The sequence below is a fragment of the Centropristis striata genome, unplaced genomic scaffold, assembly GCF_030273125.1.
Source record: "Centropristis striata isolate RG_2023a ecotype Rhode Island unplaced genomic scaffold, C.striata_1.0 Scaffold_25, whole genome shotgun sequence".
NCBI lineage: Eukaryota > Metazoa > Chordata > Actinopteri > Perciformes > Serranidae > Centropristis > Centropristis striata.
The window spans coordinates 125,121-144,899 of NW_026739041.1; the positions used below are offsets into that span (position 1 = coordinate 125,121).

General features: G+C 44.3%; 1 protein-coding gene across 1 annotated transcript; it reads right to left on the reverse strand.

Moving 5' to 3' along the window:
- Positions 1 to 18,106: 18,106 nt before the first annotated feature.
- LOC131967736 (trace amine-associated receptor 13c-like) lies at positions 18,107 to 19,335 on the reverse strand (the record flags this gene model as incomplete). The annotated part of the gene is made up of 1 exon (XM_059328676.1): positions 18,107 to 19,335. A coding segment is annotated over one exon (810 nt), but the record flags the coding sequence as incomplete, so codon positions are not given.
- Positions 19,336 to 19,779: the final 444 nt, after the last annotated feature.

Below are 19,779 nucleotides of genomic sequence, written 5' to 3' on the forward strand. Positions count from 1 at the left end.
AAGTTGAGCAATATCAGACAAGGAATCGACCCTGTGTGTGACTATGCTATCCGCTTTCGCACCCTAGCCACGGACAGCGGGTGGAATGCCACGGCCCTTTATGACGTCTTTCTTAAGGGCCTCTCTGACCAGATCCAGGACTTGTTAGTACCCCTTGATCTGCCATCTGACCTTGACTCTGTGATCACCCAAGCCATAAGAACTGATAACCGTTTACAGGAGCGTCAACGAAGCCGGAACCTAGCTGCGTCATCGGCTGGTCGCCATGGGGGCCGCACTGCAGTCCCTCCACCCAGTCGCCTGAGCTCCTCACGCTTCCCGTCACCAGTCCCACGGAGGAAGGTGTCCTCTGAGGAGGAAGAGGAGCCCATGCAGCTGTGGGAAGCAGGGTCATCTCCTCGCCGCGTGTCCAGCAAAAGAGCAGGCTCGCCAGTAGATGGGAGAGTACTGGTGAGCCGTTTCTCCTCGGCTGAAGTCTCTCCCCGAACCCTAACAGCGATCAAGGTAAAGCATCATGACACCACGGCTGATCTTGAGGTCCTCATTGACTCAGGGGTTGACGAGAGCCACATAGACTGGGACTTTGCCAAAAAACTCAATTTGAAAACTGAACAATTAGCCCGGCCTATAGAGGCCAGTGCTCTCGATGGGAGTTTGATATTCCGGGTTACTCATAAGACTGAACCACTGACAGTGATCATTGATAACCACCATGAACTCATGTGTTTTCATTTGTATAGCTCCCCCCAGCACTCTCTTATTCTGGGGTTTCCTTGGTTAAAAGAACATAACCCACACATTGACTGGAGCACTGGGAGGGTTTTGAGCTGGGCTGATAGCTGTAAGGACAAGTGTTTAACATCATGTCATGATTTGAATGTGAAGACTGTTTTTAATGCTGTCTCTGTTAAATGTGCCACAGACTCTGAACCTCCTGACCTGACATCAGTCCCGAGGTGTTATCATGATCTGGGTGAGGTTTTTAGCAAGAGTAAGGCTACTTCCCTTCCCCCTCACAGACCATATGACTGTCCCATTGACCTGATACCAGGGGCCCCAATTCCTAAGGGTAGATTATATTCTATCTCTGGCCCTGAGATGAAGGCCATGACTGAATATATTGAGTCCTCATTAAAAGCTGGCCTCATTCGGCCTTCTTCATCTCCAGCTGGGGCAGGCTTCTTTTTTGTGGGTAAAAAAGATGGGTCTCTCCGGCCATGCATTGACTATGGGCCCCTCAATGAGATTACCATTAAAAATCGGTACCCTCTGCCACTCATGTCATCCGCTTTTGATCAGCTTCAACAGGCCAAGATCTTTACCAAATTAGACCTGAGAAACGCCTACCACCTGGTTCGCATCCGAGATGATGATGAATGGAAGACTGGCTTTAACACACCTAGTGGTCATTACGAATACTTGATTATGCCATTTGGATTGACTAACGCTCCGGCTGTCTTCCAAGCCATGATTAATAATGTACTCAGAGACGTCCTGAACCACTTTGTCTATGTTTACCTAGATGATATCTTGATCTTTTCCCCAGACTCAAATTCTCATGTTCGCCATGTGCGTCAGGTTCTGCAGCGGCTGCTGGAGAACCAATTGTATGTTAAAGCTGAAAAAAGCGAGTTCCATGCCAACACCACATCTTTCCTTGGCTTCATCATAGCCCCTGGAGAGATGCAAATGGATCCGGCAAAAGTTAGCGCTGTGGCTCAGTGGCCTACACCTGATAGCCGTAAGAAGGTTCAGCAATTCTTGGGATTTGCTAACTTTTACAGACGGTTTATCAGAAACTTCAGCGTCATAGCTGCACCCCTCCATGTACTCACATCTCCACTGACTCCTTTCCTGTGGTCCCCTCAAGCTGAGGAGGCCTTTCAGCAGCTCAAAGCCCGGTTCACTACCGCCCCCATCCTCACGGTTCCTGATCCCAGCCGGCAGTTCGTGGTGGAGGTGGACGCCTCCAATAATGGGGTGGGAGCTGTACTCTCTCAGCGCTCCGAAAAGGACAACAAGCTTCACCCCTGTGCCTTCCTGTCCCGGAAGCTCTCGCCGGCAGAGAGAAACTATGACGTCGGTAACCGTGAGTTCTTGGCTGTTAAAATAGCCTTGGAAGAGTGGAGACATTGGCTAGAGGGTGCGCAACACCCTTTCATTGTTTGGACAGATCATAAGAATCTGGAATATATTCGCAAAGCTAAAAGACTGAACTCACGTAAAGCCAGGTGGACATTGTTTTTTAACCGTTTTAACTTTGTGTTGTCCTACAGGCCGGGTTCCCAGAACACCAAGCCTGACGCCTTGTCTCGTCTGTTCGAACCCGAGCCTCCTGCCAAGGAACCTGAACCCATCCGACCACTGAACTGTGTGGTAGGAGCGGTGAGTTGGCAAATAGAATCTGAGGTGAAGCGAGCTAATGGTGAGAATCCAACATCTGATGGTTGTCCGGCGAATCGCTTGTTTGTCCCTGTTAACATGCATCCACAGGTGATCCATTGGGCTCGCTGCTCACCTGCCATCCAGGAGTCAAAAGAACCATGCACGTCATCTCCCAGAGGTTCTGGTGGCCCTCCATGGAGCGAGAGGTTCGGGAGTATGTGGAGGCGTGTTCCATCTGCGCCCGCAACAAGACCTCATCCAGAGCACGGATGGGGTTGCTGCAGCCACTCCCGGTTCCTACTCGTCCCTGGGCTGAGATCTCCCTCGACTTCGTCACGGGGCTCCCCGTCTCAGAAGGTAACACCACTGTCCTCACAGTGGTGGACCGATTTTCTAAAATGACTCATTTTATTGCCTTGCCCAAGCTGCCTTCTGCCAAGGAAACAGCTGAAATTCTGATGACTCATGTGTTTCGTATCCATGGATTTCCCAAGGATGTTGTTTCAGACCGGGGGCCCCAGTTCATCTCCAGATTCTGGAAAGAATTCTGCAAGCTCATCGGAGCTACCACCAGCCTCACCTCTGGGTATCACCCGGAATCGAACGGCCAAACAGAACGTTTAAACCAGGAGCTGGAGACATGCCTTCGATGCCTGGTGTCGCAGAACCCATCTTCCTGGAGCAAGAATCTGGTGTGGGTGGAATATGCCCACAATTCACTCCCTACCTCGGCCACCGGCATGTCACCATTCCAATGTGTCTTCGGCTACCAGCCCCCGGTCTTCTCTGAGGTGGAAAGGGAGATCACGGTCCCATCGGCCCATGCTATGGTCAGGCGCTGCCACCGCATCTGGGCAGCCGCCCGCAAGGTTCTCCTTCGCAGTGTGGACAGCATGAAGAGGGCTGCTGATCGGAGGCGCCGACCTGCCCCAGCATACGAGCCTGGCCAGAAGGTCTGGCTTTCTACGCGGGACTTGCCCCTCCATGTTGCCTCCAGGAAACTGGCTCCACGGTTCATCGGTCCATATCCAGTGTCCAAGGTCATCTGTCCCCCCTCGGTTCGTCTACGTCTGCCCCGGTCCCTGAGAGTCCACCCCACCTTCCACGTCAGCCGGGTGAAACCAGTCAAGGAGAGCTCCATGGTCCCTGCAGCGGTACCCCCTCCACCCCCCCGGATGGTCGATGGTGGCCCCGTCTACTCCGTCAAGGCCCTCCTGGCAGTGCGCAACAGGGGCCGGGGCAGGCAATTCCTGGTGGACTGGGAGGGCTATGGGCCGGAGGAACGATCGTGGGTCCCCGCAAGCTTCATTGTGGACCCTGACCTCATCAAGGACTTTTACAATCGTCACCCTCAGTTGCCTGGTCCGTCAGGAGCCGTCCCTAGAGGGGGGGGTACTGTCATGTCCAAGAAATTGTGTTAAGTTATATGTTTTGTCCTGTGTCCATGTTGTCTCGTGGCTTCCTGTTTTATTTTGGAAATTAACTCTCCTCTCGTTTCAGGTCACTTGCCCTTCCTCGTGTGTCACCAGTCTGATTGTCTGCCCCGCCCTGATTGTTCCCACCTGTTCCCCATTACCTTGTGTGTGTGTATATATAGCCTGTGTTCCCCCTTGTCCTGTGCCAGTTCGTCTTGTCTCGTGAAACAGTAAGACCCACGCCAGCCATTTCCTTGAATCTTGTCCACGTCAGGTTTTGTATTTTTGACACTTTGCTTCATGTTATTTTGATACTTTGTAGCCTTCGTGTTTTTCCTCTCTTGAGTGATTTTTTGTTGTTGTTCCCCTCAGTGAGTGATCTTTGTTTTCTCGTGTAGTTTTTTGATTTTCCTCAGCAAGAGCGATTTTTCTTTGTTACTTTTTCCTAAATAAAGGATAGTTTATTTGTAAACTTTGTCTGAGTCGTGCATTTGGGTTCGGGTCCACGTTCAGTTGTGACAAAAATAAATAAAAAAAAACAGCAGTTGTAACAGTATTTGTGGCAGCAATAACAGAGGGAATATTAATAATCATAATAATAGTCATAGTAAGTAAGTAAGTAAAATGTATTTATAAAGCACTTTTCACAGATAAAATCACAAAGTGCTTTACAGAAGATAAAAATAAAGAAATAAGATAGGGGGACATAAGGCAATTAAAACATGGTTAAAACACAATTTAAACACATAATAATTATAAAATAATATGTGCAATGCATGGTGGTCATCCGAATGCCTGTCTAAAAAGATAGGTCTTAAGGTGTTTGAAAAGAGTCCACAGAAATAGCAGACCGTAGGGGGAGAGGCAGAAAGTTTGGTGCCACATATTCAAATGATGGATCACCATGTGTTTTCAAACGGGTATGTGGAACAGACAGAAGATGTTAGTGTGTTTGACCTAAGAGATCATATTAGCATATCTATATATATAGATAGTATTAGTGAGTATAAAATATTGGAAATGACAGAAGTGTAGCAGTAGCAATAATAACAAATATTATTATCGAGGAAAAGGCCCAAGTTCACAAGGTATGCTTTCGGGCAAGGCTAACTTGAGATTGACAGGTCGTTACCTCCATCTTTACCGTTTGGAGGTTGTCTGTATTTTGTTCTTGAAACTTTGGTTTTAAAGATTGTTTTCACTTACATAATAAAGCAGCATTAGAATCACCCAAAATGTTTTCTTCAGTATTTGGCTTACTAAAAGACACTCTTAAGAGTCAGCTGTACAGTTATGTACCATGTTAACCATGCTAGCTAGCAAACTGTATTTAAACAAAACTGTACTGTATTATATCTGCTAACTAAGCTCCATCCTCTTCTGCCATGAAGACCAAGATGGTGAAGGAAACAATGCCAACACTAGGCTTGGAAACCGTGGTCCACAATCCAATCAGTGATGAAATGGTAGCTGACTATTTTTGATAACGATATACCAGGAACTTTTTTCTCTAACTTTAAAGAAGTAGTTTTTTTTTAATGAAAATAACAGGACTGTGTCCACCAAAATCTTAACGGTTCAAGTTTTTGCCATTTTTTGTTTTTTTTAATACCCTCAAGGTATTTCTAAGATATCACATTCGCAAGTATTGGACTGATGTGAGGTCACAGTGACCTTTGAGTGAGTGACCGTCACCTGCCAAGCTGAAATCTCGGCAGTGCAGGCTGTGACACATGGATATCAGTGTGCTGGTTTGCAGTCCAAGTGGGGTAAACTACACCCACACACACACTTCTTTGTTGTTGGTTGAGGCTGCAAAAATCTCTTGTCAGAGTTCATGACGGTCTAACTCTTGCACGCAAAGCAAAGACGCCAATTTGTTTTTCAACCGCATGCAAATGTTTTATTTGCCTGCGTAGAATGGAAGTGAATGGGAAGCGGATGTTTACCAATGTGTGACTGCAGCCTCAGACAAGCTATGTCTCATGTCATATTTTTTATAATGAAATTAGTTTACCAAAGTTGTCTGTGGGCAAAATGTTCCTTCAGTACCCAGTATGAGGATTGTGTCTGGCAGTCCAAAACAAAGAGAAACAAACTGATACAACTGCTTGTGTTTTTTCCACAGAACCAAACCAGGTATAAACCGTGTCTTCTGCGTACCGAAATGGACAGTTGTTCTGAGTAGAGAGACTCTCTCTCCACTCCGTTATATATATCGTATGTATGGGGAATGACCCCCCTGCTTGTCAGGGTATGTGGTAATTTCTTTAAGACACACCGGCTTGCCCAGCTACACCCCAAAGATACCGATAAAGCACACAACTTTATTGCCAACTTTATTTCAGCGATCAGCATGGGTTGCCCGCACCGTGCATTAGCCCACGCCGTGAGCGATACGATATGCCGGGAACGCAGCCACCGGGACCGGAGAAAATCAACCTCCATTCACTCTCTTCTCTTATTCCTTCAAGGTCTGCGCTCAGCACAGAGTCACGTTATAGGAACACCGGCAGGTTGGAGAATGGGACACCGTCAGGACCAGAGGGAACATGCACCTTGACATGGCTGTAACTTCATCACTGCTAGCCGACTTTCGTCTAGCATCGCACCGCATGCGTTAGCTCGCGCCCTGCTCGCAATATACCAGAAAAGGATGCCAGCCACCATAACCGCTTTTCTCTCTGTTACAGGCAGCTTGGAGAAGTATGTTCTTGCCCTCTGTTAGCCGACTTTATGTCTGTGCTCAGCACGGGTGCCCCGCACAGCACGTTAACTCAAACAAACTCAAACAAAGCTGTGAGCAATATGCTAATGCTGGGAACACAACCCCCGGGACTGGAGGAGATGGACAGGGAGAAACACCTCGACAAGCCTGTAACTTCATCACTGCTAGCCGGCTTTCACCTGCGTTAGCATCCCACCGCATGCATTACCTTGCACACCGCAAGCAATATGCCGGTAAAGGAAATCTGCCACCATAACCAGGAAGCTCTCTCGAACAGAAGCACCGTCACTGGGATTACCAGAGACAGGGAAGAAACAAACACATTGAAAGGGTACAGCAATCCAGGGAGGCTGCCTGTAGACAGACGTCCAACTTGCAGCTTTGTTACCGGTAAATGGATACAATGTGGCTCCCCATACACTCTCTAGCATTCAAAATATCCAAGATTGTCACACACACACACTGCATCCTGACTCAGGTGGAGATCAAACATCACTGATTGCATGCCGACACAGGTGCTTGATAGGTATCAGGCGTGGCTGGGCAAGCCGGTGTCTATTAAAGAAATTACTGGTACTTGACAAGCAGGGCGGTCATTCCCTGTTCATATGAAATATGACGTAAATATGAGATAGTCTTACTATGTGCACATCTGATGAGTTTAGGTCCAGATTTCTTTATTTTTTCTATTGTCTCCAAGACTTACAGAAAGTAAATATCTGGCTCTTTAGCTGCTAAATTCTTGGCTACATTATGTGCTCATCTATAATTGTGTCTGTATGGTAGGTGTGATATGGTGGGATGTTAGACAGTCCTGAAAAGATGCTGATGAGAGCTATGAGAGTGGAATAAAAACATTAAAGTTGTGGGCCCTAGAGCTAAAACACTGAGTTGAACACTTTCTGAGGTAAGCTGCAGATTAGGCTGACAATTCTCTGGTGATTTGTGGCTGGAAGCGACCCCCTCACATTATAATTTAATTAAATGTTAACAAATTACTATTTTTTTAATAATTATTGAACTCTGAACAAACAATCATGAAACGTAATGACAGACAAAATGAAACAGAAAAAAACCCCAAACTGTATAGTAATAATTGCATCAGGTATTGACGTGTGTTGTCTGCATCATGTGTTTATGCTGAACCTTGTTTTTCTTAACACCTCTGATGGCAGTGGTACCTCCGAGGTTAAAATGTCGTCATGTGACTAATCTATGCAGGTGTGAACAAAGATTTTGTCTACAGGGGTTCAGTACACCGCCATCAGGAGCAACTAATGGGCTGAAAAACATTGTTCACAGGCAGATTGAATCTAATGGGACCTGTGTGTGTGTGTGTGTGTGTGTGTGTGTGTGTGTGTGTGTGTGTGTGTGTGTGTGCAAGCAGATGTGCTTGTTTGTTATGGGTCTGCCAATGGCAACAATACTCAGGTAAATTAAGTAAACAGCCGTTCATCCTGACAAACACTGATCTATTGGGAGATGAGTTTCTACAATACCACTTTACCTTTAGCTCTGCTCAGTATTTCCTTTCTTTCATTAAACTTGCTGAAGACTACATATTTTTCATCTGTTTTTCTTTTTAGTGCCATATGGGGTTTCACAGTTGTTGTTCAGTGGTACTTTGGGTTTTGTTTTTTCTTAAGTTAGGATATTCCCTATGTGGTCTCAAAAGCATTATTCTTTGACCTGTTGTCCAGCAGCAGGTTGTATCTTTAAATGTGTAAGTGCTATTTCACAGATGTATTTGGCACGATAAATTCTTAATATACCACTGTTTAAATTAAATATTTACAAAGTGTGTGGGTCTCTCCATGCCCACTGATAGGCTTGGGAGATGCACTTGGAAAGCCATCCTGCAAGGCCTTACTTGGTTGGGGCTCTCTCTGCCAACATAACATTCCAGCACACAAATAGGGCAAGCAGACATAATTTTACTACCTGTCCCTGTACTGGGGTGGAGGACCAAGAGCAACCAACCCCTCGACCTGAAAGGACTCCTTAGGTTTTTGGGTATAAAAGGGGGGGTTTGGACTGACAGTAGCCCCGCTGTGTCATCATGAAGCATCAAGCAACTGGGGTGTACCCACAGGTTTTATTATTTAACTATATTGGATTTGTAATACATCCCCCTACTTATTTGCAACTGTTACTGGGGATTTCCACCGGACGCGTTACAGCAGCAGCACGTCTCCACAGCGTTTTAATCCTAATGTTCATGACACATCCCCTGTCATGTTTATGACACGCTCATGTCACTCTTATGTAAACACCTTAGAGTAAAGTGTTACCAATATTAGTGTCAACAATAAAACACTGATAAACTAAACTGATAACTAAACAATCTCCCTCTAGCTCTTCTTTGCTGGGTTCTTATCTGATGACTATGAATGTGGAAAATTGTCAAAGAAGTGATGACACTCCACGGGTATGACGTGTTTCATTGACTGGAGGGCCTGGAACTTCTTCTCCTTGATTGGCAAAGCACGTTGAAACATTCTGGTCCATTTCATTGGCTTATTTGGCACCTGTACCCTCTGTGGCAGTTCTTCCCACACATCTCTTTACCATCTTTGGTCTTGTATGACATTCCTTTGAGACGTTTCTGCCTGGATTCATTTTGTTTCCATGTTCCTGGACTAAGTTTTTTTTTAATCTTCGTTTTGTTTACATTATCTTCATCCTGCTGTTCTGGAGTTTTTGCCACCACATCTTCATTTTCAGACCCATAACAGGATGGGGAATAATTTTGATCAGCAATGACATTATCATTATCAGATGTGTCCTCTTCACAACCTGTCTGCATGGCAACATCAATGGGTACTGCATCAAAACCAGGATCTTGCATTGCTACATGCATTGGTTCAATGCTGATCACATTTTCATCAGTAGATGAGACCTGATTGTCATCATCTACAAAAAAGGAAAAAAGAAAACATTTCAGCATTTTGTGTATGGTCACAATGAGATCAGTTGGATTAAGCTACATGGATTTTCAAAGTGGCAGAAATGATTGAAAAGACAGAAAATAGTTAACATTTTAACAGCCTCAACTTGTAGAGCATTTCCATACATTGCTAATGCTAGCTTTATGGACTTAGCTGACTAAAAAAACTCAATAATAAGACTAAACAACTTTGCAATATTCATAGCCTAGCCTTTATTAATAAGAAGTAAATGTATATTATAGCTAAAAATGTCATCACTTACTGATTGGGGGCGCACTCTGAAGCATGGAAATTAGTTGTGCAAAGGTAGGCTCCATCTTAGAAAACTAATACAATCGCCTAAGTCACATTTTATTTTTGTCTTAACCATAATAAATCCACTTAAGTCACACACTTGACATAGGCCACTATCTTAAAGGGGTAAAATCACTTGATCTGATTAACTGAGGATGTAGGCGATTTTACCATAGGTGGCTATGAGGAGATGATTTAGGCAAAAAAACTATTTTGACAAAAAATGACTTAGGCGATTATTTTAACAGTGTGACGATATGCTTGATTGTACAGTACATTTCTGTACCATTTTTGCAGTGAGTCAGGGCTCATTATCCTGCTGAAAGATGCCACTGCCATTAAGGGAAAGTGTTTCCATGAAGGTGTGTACTTGGTCTGGAACAGTGCTTAGTTAGGTGGTACATGTCAAAGGAACATCAACATGAACATTTCCCAGCAGATCATTGTCCAAAGCATCTCACTGCCTCCGCCGGCTCGTCTCCTTCCCGTAACCCATCTAATGCCATCTCTTCCAAAATAAGTCTCTGTTCATGTGCTGGTGTGTCCTGTGTTGACCTTGTGTGTCTGTGTGTGCACATGTTGCAGCATGTTTCCTTGATTGAAGTCCTCTGATCAGAGCTCAGAGTCCACTTCACACCTCCAGCATCATGTCCGCCATGATGAAATGAACATTCTCCTGCAAACACAGTCAGTCATACATACACTGGTCAAATAACACTGTCATCATTTTTAACGCAGCGACAGAGTCAGAAGATTGGAATAATTTTCAGATCTTCATAGAAAGCAAGAGATGAACCTTATACAGCATCTGTCTTGTAATTTAAGGCTGACTGTGCACCTGATTGTGACTTTATCACACTAACTATTGACATTTTTCATTCTTTCAAAAAAAATATTACTTTATACTAGGGCCAGGACTTTAACGCGTTAACTCAACTCAACTCAACTCAACTTTATTTGTAAAGCACTTTAAAACAACAACAGCCGCAACAAAGTGCTGTACATAAACAAACAGAACAAGAGACAATAAAATAAATAAAACAGGAAATAAACACTGAAATAAATAGATTTATTGCTTTTTAAAAGACAATTTAAAAAACAATAAATAAAAGCAAACCATAAAACACTAAAAACAAGAGCAGAGTCTCATGCGTGGTTAAAAGCCAAGGAATAAAAATAGGTTTTAAGATGACTTTTAAAAATGGACAGTGAGGAGGCTTGTCTGATGTGTAAAGGCAGCTCATTCCATAGTTTGGGGGCTGCAACAGAAAAAGCTCTGTCCCCTCTGAGCTTCCGTTTAGACCTCGGTACCTCCAGGAGCAGCAGATCAGCTGACCTGAGGCACCGAGCAGGAGAGTAGGGGTGGAGGAGCTCAGAGAGGTACAGTGGGGCGAGACCATTTAAAGATTTAAAAACAAATAAAAGAATCTTAAAATGGACTCTAAAATGCACAGGCAGCCAGTGGAGGGAGGCCAGGATGGGAGTTATGTGCTCCCTCTTAAGAACTCCAGTTAAGAGGCGAGCAGCCGCGTTTTGCACTAACTGGAGCCGTGCGAGGGAGGACTGGCTGACTCCAAGGTACAGAGAGTTACAGTAATCCAGCCCAGATGTAACGAAGGCTGGATTACTGTTTCAAAGTGCTTGTGTGTGAGAAAAGGCTTCACCTTAGCCAGCTGCCTGATGTGGAAAAAGCTTGACCTCACAGCAGCGCTAATCTGACGATCTAATTTAAAATCACTGTCCATCTTAAAACCTAAATTTGACACAGTTGGTCTTATAAAATCTGCCAGAGGGCCCAAGTCAAAAGGAGGGGTCACACAAGAGCCACTAGGGCCAAACACTATCACTTCTGTTTTCTTCTCGTTAAAATTTAAAAAGTTCAAGGCCATCCAGGCCTTGATGTCTTTGAGACATGACAGGTGCGGTGTGAGGGAGAAAGCATCTTTTTTCTTCAGTGGCACATAGATCTGACTGTCGTCAGCGTAGCAATGGAAAGGGATGCCGTGCTTTCTCAATATGGAGCCCAAAGGCAGTAAATACAAAGAAAAAAGCAGGGGGCCTAAAATCGACCCCTGTGGAACCCCATACAGCAGTGGAGCGGGGCTGGACTCCGAGGTACCAAGGCTGACAGTTAAACTTCTGTCGGTCAGATATGACTTGAACCACTCTAGCGCAGTACCAGAGATGCCCACTAGGTGGCGTAACCGAGCCACTAGGATGCTATGGTCCACGGTGTCAAACGCTGCAGTCAGGTCCAACAGAACAAGAATTACATGGTCACCGGAGTCATTAGCCAGGAGGATGTCGTTAAAAACTCTGAGTAGAGCTGACTCTGTGCTATGCATAGTTTTAAAACCAGATTGAAACACCTCCAGGACACCATGTACATCAAGAAAAGACTGTAACTGACCGTATACAACCTTCTCCAAGACCTTAGAGATAAAGGGCAGCTTGGAGATAGGCCTAAAATTGGCCAGCACGCTGCGATCTAGGCCAGGTTTCTTAAGTAGGGGCTGCACCACTGCATGTTTAAAACCTTGAGGAACACGACCAGTAGACAGACTACTGTTAATTACATTTAATACAGACTGCCCTATACTGGGGAAAACCTCTTTGAAGAAACGTGGGGAGACAGCATCACAGGGAGAACCTGATGGCTTAATATGGCCAACCAGATCCTCTAAAAAAGACAGAGACACTGGCTCAAAACCATCAAAAGCTGCAGAACAAGGAGCAGTGACTGAGGGGTCAGATGTAGGAGCAGAGATGAGGGACCTAGCAGTAGCAACCTTGTCAATAAAAAAGTGCAGGAAGTTATTACACATTTCAGGAGATGTCTCCAAGCTGACAGGCTGTGGAGCATTTAGAACAGAGTCAATGGTTTTGAATAACACACGCGGGTTGTGGTGGTTGGTCTCAATGATGTTTGCCAGGTATTCTCTTTTAGTCTCTTTAACGGTGCTCTGGTAGCGGCGCCAACAGTCTTTAAGGATATGGAAGGAAACCTGCAGCTTGTCCTTCTTCCACTTCCGTTCAGCTCTGCGGCACTCCCGCCTAGCTTCACGGGTTCTGTCGTTAAACCAGGGCTCAGATTTAGCTTTAGGCTGCACAGTTTTTAATGGAGCCACAGAGTCCAGTATGGTCCTGCAGGAGGAGTGAAACCAGGAGCTGAGCTCCTCAGTGTCAGCAGAGACAGGAGGCACACAGAGCTGGTCAAAAGCCACAGAGAAATGACCGGCAGTGCAAGAGTTAAAAATCCGACGTTTCTGAACAAGAGCGCCGGATTTAAATTCAGCACAGGAAAAAGCGACTTCAAACAGTACAGGCAAATGGTCAGAAAACACATCGTCACAGATCTCCAAGTTAGACACAGATAAACCATGAGAAAGGACGAGGTCTAAAGTGTGTCCATGCTCATGTGTGGGACCAGACACACACTGCACCAAATTAAAAGAGTCAATAAGGCTCAGGAAATCCTTCACCAGCGGCTTTTCAGGACAGCACACGTGAATATTAAAGTCCCCAAGGAAAAGGGCACAGTCATATTTCGGCATAATCTCAGCCAGGAAACCAGAAAAGTCATTCACAAAGTCCTTGTTGTATTTGGGGGGCCGGTAGATGACGGCGCACAGCACCGGATCGGAACGACCCACCTCAAATAAAGACACCTCAAAGCTGGAATATGACGTTGAGATGGTGCGCTGTTTACATTTAAAGGTATTTTTGTAAACAGTCGCCGTTCCTCCTCCACGACCTGATGTCCGCGGGGAGTTAAAGAATGAACAGCCAGCAGGTAAAAGTTCAACAAGAGCGCTGCACTCACCGGTACCGATCCAGGTCTCCGTCACACAGAGGAAATCCAGGCCACGGGAGCTAAAGAAATCCCTCAGGATGAAAGTTTTGTTCGCCAGAGATCTGGCGTTCACCAAGCCGATCCTGGTGGGAGCCGGCGGGGCTTGTGGCCCGGTGGATCGGGGAGCCCGAGGCAGCGTCCTCAGGAGCCGGTGGTTTATCCCGTGCTGAGAGAGCCGGAGGGGGCAGAGGCGGTGGGGCCGGGGCCCCTCAGATGAGCCGATGACAGGTACCAGGCAGGCGTCAACGGGATCCAAGAAGCGCCGGGGCACAGCAAAAGGAGAGAATAATCCAAGTCCTGTCCGGGAAATGGACGAAGAGTGCGTCAGCTGGAGCCTCAGCTTCACCAGCCGACCTCCGCGTCTGCCGCGGCGACGGTGACGCTTACGCCGTATAGGTAAGGCCGAAACCCGGAACAGGTGAGGCGGAATCCCCGCCAGGAGCGGGGGCAAAGTATTTTGTCCATCGCGAACAAACACAACAAGATCTTTGACATTTTGCCGGAGAGACAAAATGGCATAACGATCATACACCAGCAGAGACTCAATCTGTTAAGTGCCGATGGTTAAAAACAACAGAAACACCAAACATTGCAGGAGCAGCAGACGGGCAGCCACACACACTGGCGCCATCTTTCATCTGACGTTAAGATTAATTAATTACACAAAAATTAACGCGTTAAAATGAGTTTCAGGAGGAGCGATTATACTGGAGCACCAACTAGCGTTGATGAGTTGAGACAACAACAAACCACAGTGAACATGAAGGAAGAAGCTGATGAGACCTTTGGTTGGCCCCGTGGATGATGGGACATTTAGTTACTAAAAACCAACGCATGGAAGCGTCCATAAGAGCATGGTTGTGTTGCTAGGCAACAAGGAATTCACATATCACCATAGCAGCACATCCAGCCTCAAGTAGCACCTCAATGCTAAACATATAGCAGCTAGCGGCTAGCGTGCTAGCTAGCGTGGATTGTGTTTTACTTCAAAAACCAAAGTATTCTAGTTTACAGAAGGTCTACCTACCTATAGGCTACCTGGATTTATCAAATGTACTATATTTATAAATATGCTATTGCTACACTTAATGGCAACAATGGACCTATGGTTAAGCCACACCCCCAAACGCGATGAGCCAATCACAGTGCGCATAGCTAACTCAATACACTCGGACATTCTCTGCTTCCACATCCATTGAAATGCATTGGAGTTAGTCCGTTTTCAATCATTTTTATGTGTTTTTTGTTGAGATTTTAAGTTTAAAATGGTCAAACGGTGTGCATGGGGTACATGCAACTCTGACACAAGGTATAGCCCAATAATATGGGAGCAGTAACCCGGTTCCCTATGGCAGTGATTCCCAACCGCTGTTCCGTGGCACACAAGTGTGCCGTAAGAAATCAATATCTATCAATATCAAATCCAGCGACTCCGTCTTAGCGAGCGCTAACGAGGTCGGCCGGCTCGTTAACAAGAGCCTCTTGTTAACGAGCCGGCCGACCTCGTTAGCGCCAGTTAGCTACAGTTAGCTCTGTAGCAGTACAGTGTGTATGTGCTAACAGGCTAACAGTTAGCTCTGTAGCAGTACAGTGTGTATGTGCTGCTGCTGCAGGAGGTGTTAGCTTAGCGACCTCTGTTTGTTTACAACAAGCAGCAGAATGAGCGGTGTCAGTGGGGTGAAAAGACGAGTGGAAACCTCTAACCTGTTAATGAAGGCCCTTTTGGTGACTTCCAGATGATATTTCATTTTTCTGTCTCCAAAAGTGATTAATTGCCTCCTGTGAAATTTCTCTGACTGTCAAAGGTGACATAGCGCCCGTCACCGAATGTTGACAGTTTGTCCGAGTGAGTGGAGGGGGCGGGGCTTAGCCATAGGTGAATTGCACTGGTCTGTTGGACTTGAACAAAAATAAACAATATTTATGTTGCTTAAGCTTATGTATTCAGTCATTCAATGTGAGAAAGAGTGACAGTAAAGTGTTTATCCTTCATGTCGGCTCGCTTGGAGCAGTTTCAATGAATTTACTGTAAATATCACAATACGGGCGCACTAAATTATATAGGGGCGGCTGGTTTGAGTACGGAGGAGCGAGTGACGGCTCACTTGACCGCAGTCAAACTTCCGGGTCACGTAAACCCGACCAATTAAATATTAAAATCAAATTCATTCCTGGTGCCCGTTTTTCCATTTCGTACAAAATAACCAGTCAATTTTTCATTATTTGATTTTTGATTGCTACGGAGCCCCCCAGGGGACACGGGGTGAAAAAAAAGATGGGTGAAAAAAAAAAAAAATGATGGGTGAAAAAAAAAAAAGGACGGACTGTTGCGAGATCCCGAGATACTTTTGCGAGATCCTGAGATACTTTTGCGAGATCCCGAGATACTTTTGCGAGATCCTGAGATAGTTTTGCGAGATCCCGAGATAGTTTTGCGAGATCCTGAGATACTTTTGCGAGATCCCGAGATACTTTTGCGAGATCCTGAGATACTTTTGCGAGATCCCGAGATACTTTTGCGAGATCCCGAGATACTTTTGCGAGATCCTGAGATACTTTTGCGAGATCCCGAGATACTGACGAAAGAAGAGGAGCAATGGAGGAGCGATATTCGCCTATTTTCCGGCCTTCTAACTGGAATAGCGTCACGAAAACCGCACCAATTTCCCCCAGGATGGTTTTATTTTGTACAGAAAACTAAGACTGACATTTCACAGGCTTGATCAACTCCCCAAAATCAGCGAGTCTGGCGAAAGATTAAAGTAACCGGGCCGAATATACGTCCTAGTGCCCAACGGCAGCCAGAGTGCTTAGGGACCGTCGCAAAAGTGCAACGTCTTTCTTTTCTATTTTTAATAACTCACTGGAAATTCATCTAATAAACACCAAACGACTTCTGATGTGTTCATGAACTCACTGTGGACTTCCCACATCCTTTATTTTCAATACACACCTTTTCAATTCCTTTTATTCAGTGTGTACAATATTTAAGCCTTTTATTTTGTAATAGCCTCTTGTTTTTATAGATATCAACACCAAACCACTTCTGATGTGTTCATGAATTCATTGTGGATTCCCCACATCCTGTGCGCTCCGATTTTCAAAATATGTACCTTACACATTTTGGTTCCCTGTTGTGAGGTATCCATACATTTATTTTGGGACATACTCTTTCCCGACATAACCTTGAATTGATAAGAGATGTGTTGCTGGATCAGACGCGTCTACTCTGTGTGTATGGGGCAGAACACGTGGTTCTTTCTGTTGTGGCTCTGAAACAAAGCAGCTGGAACAGAAAATCGGAGCGCACGCCGCAAAGAGCACACTACTAGAAGCTGCAGGATGATGAACTGATTAACTTAATGACAAAGATACAACACTTTTTTTTTATTGCTACACTGCTCTCTTGAGGTTGACCTGTACCCTGCTAATGTGCTCAGAGCAGAGTTCAACAAAAAGAGGAGAATGTTACAATGTCCTGATTCCTGCTGAACTGTTTGGCATGTTTAGTTATATCTTGTCTATATATTCCTGTAGATGCATGGCTATCAGAGTGAACCCACAATTCCCAGGAATGAGAGTCCACTGCTGTATTGGAAAAGCAACATGTCTCTCTTCCCTGCAGTAGCCAATGTGGCACGCAAGTACCTCTGGGCTCCATGTACATATGGACAGTGAACATCTTTTCAACAGCTCATGTTATCAATGAAGAGAGAAATAAAATCTTATGCGAGAAAGCAGAAATGCTTCTCTTTGTAAACCCCCCCCCGACACTTATGAAGTAGGCCTAGATTCTCAGATAGAGAGATAGGTAGAATCATCATTTCAATGTTAAATAATGTTACATGTGGAACGTGAAATGGACTTGATTTTTTGCACTTAGCATCGAGTGTTGTTTCTGGTCGCCTGGTGGAAACACTGTTTCAGTGCTTGGGATATTTACTTTAGAGAACATCAGAATGTGTATGTTCAGACTACACTATCTGTTATACATATTCTTAAGTTTGATAATGTGTTGAATATGAGTTGATATTTTTTATTGACCCAATAGTTTCAAGTTACTAAACTTAAAACATGTTTGCACTTTAATAGACACTACTGTCTGTTTGCCATTAATATTGGCACATTTATTTTTCAAATTTACAGTATGTACAAAGTATGAGTATCATAGAAAGTATTCTGTATTCTGTAAATACTGGTTATCTGCCGTAATTGCATGTTAAAATCGGTTATCAATATCACCCAAAAATGTGGTGCATCCTAATATAAATTCCTAAGATGACAGAAACCATCTTTGGGAATAATGTTTATAACTTTTTCTTTTGAATAAGTTGTGCAGCCCAGACAGGCAGTCCTGTAATACACTCAAAAAAGCATTTGCAGATCCCACGCAGGAAGAAGATCTGTGAAGCTCAAATAAAACAGCATCAGAAATGGATATCTCCTGACTGAGATGTTCACTGTCACAAACACACCAAAGATGTTACTCTTATCAGACAGACCTGCAGAGAGAAAGAATAGTCAACAAGGAGTCAACAGTTCACTTGACTTCATGCCCTTCTACAGATTAAGAGCTTTTCTGATAGATGAGCAGATTATTCAGATGTTTTAAAGGTTTGAACTGGGTCAAATGTCAGGTATTTTACAGATTTGAATGAATCATGAAACGGGAGGTACAAAACTTTGTAATTTATTAATTTATCTTCACCAACCTTTTGTCACACCTGTTAGATTACAGAGACCTCATATTAGAGATATCATCACATTGTTTAGTTTTCAGTGTGAACAACATTTTATCATTTGACTTCTACGTCCTTTTGTACAAAAATCAGCAGGGAGGGAAAACACAGAAATACTTTTTTTTTCTCACCAATTTCCTTTCCTCATCCTTCCACAGCTTCTCTACAGTATGTTGGCCTCACAGGAGCCAGGCTGCAGGATCTGAAGAGTAACAATATGTTTAACTGTTCTTCTGAACCAGGGGTAAAACAAGGCATAAACCACAGGGTTTAGACAAGAGTTAAAAAAGTACAGATACATAATAAAGTATTGAGTTGAAAGGCTCATGGATTCATGTCCTCCAAAAGTTACAAAGTAATTTGGCATGAAACACATTAGAAACACAACTACCAAAACACCAAGAGTCCTGGCTGCTTTCAGCTCAGATTTCTTTGCTGTTTTAGTCACTGAAGTCTGCTTTGTGACAGCTGTAATGTGAGAGCGCATGGCACGAGCTTGAGACACAGCCACAACAAAGACTCTCGTATATAAAACTATGATTGTGGTAACAGGAACAATAAAGTTTAAAACAAGCTGAAGATCAGCGGCAGTGTTATCCGCTAAACTTCCACAATATCCATAGCAGTAATAAATGTCTTCTTCTTGTTGATTAAGATGTAAATTAAAGTAATAACTATTGTAGACAACAGAACAGAACCATAAGAGACAAACACAGACTCTAACTCTATTCACAGTGATTCTGGTGGTGTAATGCAGAGGGTCACAAATAGCCACATAGCGGTCAACTGATATGAGCACCATGTTTACAACTGAGGCAGAGTTAGTGATGTTGGACACAAACCTATGAAGAGAACACAAAAGGTGACCAAAAAACCAGCAATGTGCTGTTTGTAGTGTTTCTACGGGCATCACCAGGAGGCCCACAAGGAAATCTGAGACAGCCAGAGAGAGGAGGAGGATGTTGGTGGGTGTGTATAGCTGCCTGGAGGAAAAGAGAAAAACATCATTCTACAAAACACTCCTCATAACAAAATGACCAAAAAAACTTCCAACTATTCATAAAAACAGATTTATGCAATTGTATGTTTTCTGATCAGCAACACATACAGTGAACATATCTGAGTGCAGATGTTATAAGTTACAATATAGAGGATTTTTGTGTTAACGTGCAGTCAGGAATACAGAAAACAAGACTAGTGTTAGAGGAGCAACATTATTCAGTAGCAGTTCAAAGACAATTCTTCTTAATCTACAGCAGTTCTTCACACGTGTAAAGTAATAAACCTGTAAAGAGAAACAAAAAAGTTCATCTCTGCCTGAAGTGGGAGACTGAGATGATGATGAGCAGGTTGAGGGAAGCAGTGAGCACAGAGATGGAGTACAGTGTAATGTCAATGAGCAATGTTTCAGCCAAAG